Source organism: Monodelphis domestica, chromosome 3 (assembly GCF_027887165.1).
Source record: "Monodelphis domestica isolate mMonDom1 chromosome 3, mMonDom1.pri, whole genome shotgun sequence".
Taxonomy (NCBI): Eukaryota; Metazoa; Chordata; class Mammalia; order Didelphimorphia; family Didelphidae; genus Monodelphis; species Monodelphis domestica.
In genome coordinates, this window is record NC_077229.1 from 27,178,194 (window position 1) to 27,185,414 (window position 7,221).

General features: G+C 44.7%; 1 protein-coding gene across 4 annotated transcripts in view; it reads right to left on the bottom strand.

The window, feature by feature from the left end:
- LOC100009818 (uncharacterized protein KIAA1671) overlaps window positions 1–7,221 on the bottom strand; it is a 267,176-nt gene that overhangs the window by 170,752 nt on the left and 89,203 nt on the right. For all 4 annotated transcript variants that reach the window (XM_056821576.1, XM_007490054.3, XM_007490055.2 and 1 more), the window contains exons 3-4: window positions 5,117–6,787; window positions 1,439–1,532 (exon numbers count right to left, since the gene is read on the bottom strand). In XM_056821576.1, coding sequence (XP_056677554.1) covers window positions 1,439–1,532; window positions 5,117–6,747 — 1,725 coding nt within the window. In that variant the 5' untranslated portion in view covers window positions 6,748–6,787. The remainder of the gene's footprint in view (window positions 1–1,438; window positions 1,533–5,116; window positions 6,788–7,221) is intronic.

The window sequence follows — 7,221 nt, forward strand, 5'->3', positions numbered from 1 at the left end:
TTACCTGGGCTTTTAAGGTTTAAGTGACTAGATGGCAAGTAAGATGGCACGTTAGAATAGAGAGTTGGCCTTAGAATAAGGAAGACCTAGACCAAAGATCTGTCTGTGAGATCTGGGAAAAGCTGTAGCACTCCAATGTTGTACATAATATTTTTGAGAGGGGAAGGGGGATCGCCTGGATGGAAACCCATCTCCATTTTAAGAGTTGCCTGGGGGTACAGAGAATTCTGTCAGTCATTCAACATGGGTGAAGTGCCTACTGAATACATGCATATATATGCTAAGTATACCCCAAAAAAGGCAAGTCCCTGACCTTCAGGGGCTCATATTCAAATGGGGAGGCAACCCCAGATGAGCCCTGACTTCAAGCCCAAGATCACAATCGGAGTGTCAGATGCAGAGGATACGAGCCTCAGTGTCTCCGAGAGGCTCCATGGCCTTTCTGTGGACACGACATAGAATGTCTAAGAGTTAACTGTGGGGCAGTGGTTAGAGACCCAGGCCCCCGAGTTCATGTTCCTTCTCTGATACATCATTCCTCTGGGACCCAGGACAAGTCATTTAACTACTCAGTGGCACCCAGGTAACTCCCTCTAACTACTACACTCTAGAGGAGGCATCAGTCCTTATACCTGGCCATTTACAGGTCCAAGTCCAAAAAGGAGAGAACATAAAAGATGTCAGATGTTAGACATCTTAAAATTAGTTACTCATGGGATCTTGGGCAGTTGGTGATAAAATGGATAGAGTTCTACTAGTGATTGTATTTGAGAACCCAAGTATTAAAACAAGGAGCACCCCATTTGTATCTGGGTTCAAATCTGGCCTGATACTTCCTAGATGAGTGACCCTGCGCAAGTCACTTAACCCCCATTGCCTAGCCCTTACCACTCTTCTGCCTTGGAACCAATATTGGTATCAATTCTAAGATAAAATATAAGAGCAGGATTTTTTTTAAGGAAGATCTGAGTACAAATCTAGCCTCAGACCCTACGTTGTATAGCCCTCGGCAAGTCACTTCACCCTCTCTGCCTCAGTTTCTCATTTGTGAAATGAACTAGAGAGGAAATGGCAAACCATTCTAGGTTCTTTGCCAAGAAAACCCCAAACAGAATGTCAAAGGGTTGGGCATGCCTGAAGATGACTTCACAACAATAACAACATGGGGTCTTATCCTTGGCATACAAGTACTGATAACAAGAACCTTAAAACATAGACTGTCAGAATTTGGAGGTACCTTAGGCTTTATCCAGTGTAACCGCCTCCTTTTCGAGAGGATGAAACTAAGGCCCAAGGAGGGGGAAGCCAGACACCCAGTGTTTGGCCAATCCAGGGCTCCTGATTCCCAGGCAAGTGATCAAAAAAGTCACCAGTCTAGGGCTACTTTAATGGGCACCGAAGAACAAAGGGAAGCTGCGAACCAAAGAGGGGCCCTTACCTTTTCTTGGAAAACGCTTTCTTGATGTAGCTCCCCGCTAGAAGCAGGACTCTTCTCGAGTCTCGACTCACCGTCCAAAGATGGCCTCGTGAACCTAGAGTAGAAAGTGGAGTTAATCCCTGACGGTGCCAGATGCCGGGTCAGAGAATCCAGCGCACTTAATACGAGATGAAAAGGATTCAAACGGCCAGCTCGGATGCTGTGGACACGAACCTGACAGAGAAAGCCTAGGATGTCACGATGTCAATCCTGCTCTACACCAATCAGGGTCTGGCTAGGAAACAAAAACCTCTGGAGCAGGAGCCGAAGGTCCAGGTTCCAGTCTGCCACTAACTCACTGGGTAAGCATTTCTCTGTAAGGCCTCCATTTCCTCATCTGTAAAATGGGCATCATCACAGCTGCCTTCCCTAGCTTTTAGCTACATGTGGATATTATCTACATCAAGGTGTTTGGGAAGGAATGAAAACACCACAAGGGGTATAATTACTTTTGCCAACAATAACTACTAATCACTCACCGTGTGAGCGAAGGAACATCTCTGCCCCTTTCAGGGCCTCAGTTTGCTCCTCTGTAAAGTCGAGGGTTGGACTAGATGACCTCTGAGGTCCCTTTCAGCTCCACATACATATAGCTTTTAAAAAACTGAAATGAGTTAGCCAGCTGATCATACCACAAATAGATGTCCGGAAATGACCAGGTGTGTCCTGACGGGTTCGATCCAATTCCATGATTTGGCAGCATAGTCTACTAATACTGGCACGTTTTTACATATGTCTACACACACGTGTGTATATAAAATCTTTTATGTAGCACTTTAATATAGAATATAGTGCTTTAAGGTTCACAAAGTGATTTTCAATTATTATCTTAGCTGAGCTTCACAACAATGCTGAGAAATTTGAGGCTATTATTATCTCTGTTTTACAGATGAAGAAACTGAGGCAAGCACAGATTTCAAGCGACTTGCCCAAAATTATACAGCTAGTGAGTGTCTGAGGCCGAATTTCAATCCAGGTCCAGCACTCTTTCCACTGAATCATCTGATTCCTTTGGCATAATAGAAAGAGCCATGGAGAGGGGCTCAGGAACATCTGGGATCTAGTTTTGGTTCTACTGTTAACTAATTAGTTGTGGGATCTGGGGATAAGAAAGGCCTCCCCCCCAATTATCTTGTATCCATGTATTTGTTTTATATGTGTTTATTTATATTTAAATCTTTACTTTCTGTCTTAGTAAAAACTCAAGACAGAAAGGCAAAAATTGGGCAATTGGGGGTTAAGTGACTTGCCCAGGGTCACACAACTAGGAAGTTTATGCAGCAAAATTTGAACCCAAGACCTCCTATCTCTAGGCTTGGCTCTCTATCTACTGTGCCATCTAGCTGCCCCTATTTAGTATACATTTAAGTGTGAAAACATTGCCTTCCTGAGGGAATGTAAGCTAGATGACAGGGCCTGTTTTTTCTTTGTTTTTGCACAACTCGGTTTCTAGCACATAGTAGGGATTAAATAAATTATTAAATGAATGTTCTTTGAAGTGAATGTCATGTGTACTCCCAGCAGAGCAGACACTAGATCCTCGAGGGCAGAAGAGTATCTATTTCTGGGTTTTACGTCAACATGGTGCCTGGTACACAGTAGGTACTAAATAAATGTTTGTTGAAAGATTAATTTCCTTTCTATTTCACTTCCTCCTTATATTTATTTGTGTACATGTCCTGTTTTCCTCCCATTATGACCACACCCCCTCCTGTCCATGTGAAGCACCTGATCTCATACACAAGTTAGGACAAAAGTATTTCATTTATTTATTTATTTTTATGAGAAGCAGTGTGGCTTTTTAGATAAGAGAGCTGACCTTGAAGCTGAGAAGACATGTGTTCAAGTCCTACCTCTTATCCTAATTGGACAACATGTGGTCCTAGGTAAGTCTCTTAACCTTTCAGGGCTCTAGACAGTTCCCTATAACTTTCAGAGAAGATACCAAATTGCATTGGTAAAAGGAGTTTCCACACTCAGGCCTTCCTCATGCCAAATAGACCGGGTCATAGGTCTGGCTTCCATCCTTATTCTTTTTTTTCACATATGAAGCCATTATTCTCTCACACATATAGCATTCTTTAAAGTATACATAAATTGTATACAAGTATACACAAAAAGTACACATGTATACATTAATCTATACAAATACACACAAAATGTATATAATCTTACTTGGCTATGTCCCCTTCTGAATTTCCTTCTGGTAGGGAAGTTACTACCCACTTTACAGATAGAAAACTGAGGCCTAGGAAATCATACACTCAAAGATTTTAGAGCTAAAAGAAACCTCAGATACTAAACTGGAAAAATGTTTTGATGGAAGGAACCCTATTTTATTCATCTCTGTATCCTGAATGGGCAGAACAGGACCACAGACATGATGGCAGGAGTTTCAGGATCATCTCATACCAGCAGGGACATCAAAGAATATTGAGTTCACCCCATCTTCCTTCATTTTACAGAAAACTGAGGCAGAGAGAGATCCAGTGATTTTCTCAGCCACATGGTAAATTTCTGAGTCAGGATTCAAACTCTGGTCTTTCTGACTTCCAGGGCTCTATCTAGTAAGCCTGTAAGATTCTTTTTTTTTTTAATCCTTACCTTCTTTCTTATAATCGATATAGGGTCCAAGGCAGAAGAATGGCAAGGACTAATGTAAAAATGGAGATTTGAACCCCAGACTTCAATACCAGAAATCCTTGGCAGTTCCCAGAATTCCCTATAATCTCACCTGAATCCCCACCTGGGCCAAGAACAAAATTGGTATTTAAACTGACTGTACCACCTACTTGCTCTCTGCTTCCGCTTCTAAGCACACAAGTCTCTCAAGATGTAGTAAGTGAAATTGTGAATGGGCTAGTGCTCTAGGCACGTGCCTTCTTATTCTGTATTTCTTTATCCTTGATTTCTAATAATCTTTAATAAACCTCTAAAAATATAATACTTTTAGTAGAGAAACTAAATTAATTGTTATAGCTATGTATACTTTCATGCCAAAGGGGACTGCCCCCTAACTGGTTTTTTGTCAATGCATCTAGCAATTATTGGTTTTGTTCCTTTCCTCTTATCCTCAAATTATTGTAATCTTTAAGTCGATTATGTTTTCATGATCCTTTTTGGGGAAACTTTTCCCAATAACAATCAAACAGAGATATGTAAAAACAGAGATTTGAATCCCCAGAAGTCCTTGGCAGTTCCCAGAATTCCCTATAACCTCACCTGAATCCCCACCTGGGCCGAGAACAAAATTGGTATTTAAACTGATTGTACTGCCTACTTGGGCTCTCTGCTTCCACTTCTAAGCACACACATCCCTCAAGATGTAGAGTAAGTGGCTGTGAATGGGCTATTCAGCCCTGGACATGTGCTTTTCTTATTTTGTATTTTTCTTATTTCCTTGATTTCTAATAATCTTTAATAAACCTCTAAAAATATAATACTTTAAGAGAGAAACTAATTTAACTGTTACACTAGGCAATGGGAGTAAAGTGACTTGCCCAAGGTCACATAGCTAGGAAGTGTCTACGGCCAGATTTTAAATGAGGACCTCCCGTCTCTGGGCCTGATTCTATCTACTGAGTCATCTAGCTGCCCTCAGCCTGGGAGATTCTTGAAAGAAAGGTGGCTTATACTTACAATTTAGTCAAGTCAGCAGACAGGGGCCTTGCCTGGAAGGACTTCCTCCTCCTCTCGGGGGGCACCTCAGGGCTCTCCACCATCCACTCTTTGATCCGATCCTGGACTTTCACACTACCTTTCTCCTTGTCAGGGCCTGGAGCAGGAGATTCAGTGCTCGGCCAAGAGGAGAAGCTTTCTGACCCAAACAGACTGACTCTTTTCTTGACGCTCCCTCTTGAGGTCCACTCTCCCCTTCCAGGGCTGTCCCTCTGGGTCACCCTCTCATCCTCCTCAGCTGCTCGGTTTTTCCCCTCTGCAAGTTCTGGGCTTTTTTCCGATCTAGGCAAAGGAACTGGTCCCTCAGTTTCCTTGTAGTCTGGGTCCCCCTCCTGTTTGGGCTTCTGGTCCAGGAGGTTCCGGCCCTTTCTGACAGAAGCCTCAGCCGGGTTCATAGAAGTTTCAGGAGAACTGGCCTCCACGGGCTTAAACACAATTTTCTGGTTGGGTTCCTTAACTTTGTCTTTCAAGTCTGGGGCATCCAAACCCTGTTCCTTTAATCCCAAGCTAGGCTTCACCGGAGTGGCCTTGTCCAGTGGCTCTGGCCTCTCTTTTCCATGTCCTCTGTCAAAGGCACCCACACCTAGCCCTTTCTCCTTGCTCTCCTCCAAGGGACTGCCCACCTTCTTAGAGAGGATGTCCTTATTTTCAAACCTGGCTGTAAGATCCACAGACAGGGGCCGAGGTTTGCGGACCCATGATTTCTCTGGTGGAGTAGGGGGCACCTTCCCCCTGGGGGTTTCTAACGGGTTGGGTTTTATATGTTGGAGAGACTCAAAGATGGCCGAGACGGGCCTCCGCTTGCCCCTGGGCCGCGCCTCTAAAGATGGATGGCCTCCTTCATTCTTAATGCCAGGAGAAGGCAGGGGCTCCTTTTCTTCTCCCTTCTCCCAAGTTTTCAACATGGCTGGCCTTTCATCGGAAGGCAAAGAGGCCTGCCTCTGGAGGATCCCCACAGGTTTCCTAGGAGGTAATGCGGGCTTGGCCACCGTCTCAGGTTTGGCGCTGGGCGGCTGTCTATGGAGAGGCACTATACCATCTACATTTGGTTCCTCACCCCCTGCCCTTCCTGGGCTGTGGCTCGCCTTGGGCTTGGCAGGGCCAGTTGTTTCAAACAGAATGATGGTATTTTGGCTGTGTATGGTTTGGGGCAGAGCTTTATTATTACAAGGAGTCCCATTTGAGCTCAGGCTTCCCCCCTCCAACTTTGGTTCAACCAAGGAAGGCATGTTTTCGTCCAAGGCCTTAGCAGTGGACGAGTCCTCAAGCTTGCTATACACGAGTGGCCTGGTCATCCCAATAGACGGTTTCACAGATGTGATGGGCGATTTCACATTCGCAAACGTATCCAAAGGGTTCTCTTTAGAAAACGGTTTAGGAGAAAGGCGGGGCCCAGGGAGTGCTCTCGATGGAGTCCCAAGATTCCGCGTCCCTGCCAACACCATCACTGGAGGAGAGGCCGGGACTTTGCTGCCTGGGTGATAGTAGGTCGTTTGCAATTTGTCTTCCTTGGCAATCTCGTTTAAGTTGGGAACAGCTCCAAGGGACGTTAGCGGGCTGACCTCTACCTTCGTGGCCATGGTCACCCTCATAAAGCCGTCTGGGTTAAGACATTCCGAAACAAAGCAGCCACTAGTGGAACAAAAAAAGTAAGAGTTAGCTCACTGCAGCATTTGTGCTCCTCCTCACCTTACAATCTCTGGGTCCAGGATCTAATGACCTAGGCTGAACCCTCTCCTTGGCTTGTGTCGACTTGGGCAAGTCAACGTTTCCCCTCAGACGTGGTTTCCTCCTCCTACTGATGATCATACATAGCTTCGACTTCCAAAGTGCCTTCAAAGCTTGCAAGCATTTGCCATTCCGTCTTATTGCAGTCATCCAACTCTTCGTGACCCTATTTGGGAGTTTCTTGCAGAAAGAGTGGAGTGGTTTGTCATTTCTTTCCCTAGCTCATTTTACAAATAGGGAAACCAAGGCCAATAGAGCTACACAGCTTGTAAGGGTCCAAGGGCAGATTTCAACTCATGTCTTCCTGAATCCAGGCCTGGCACTCTACGTGGTGGTTT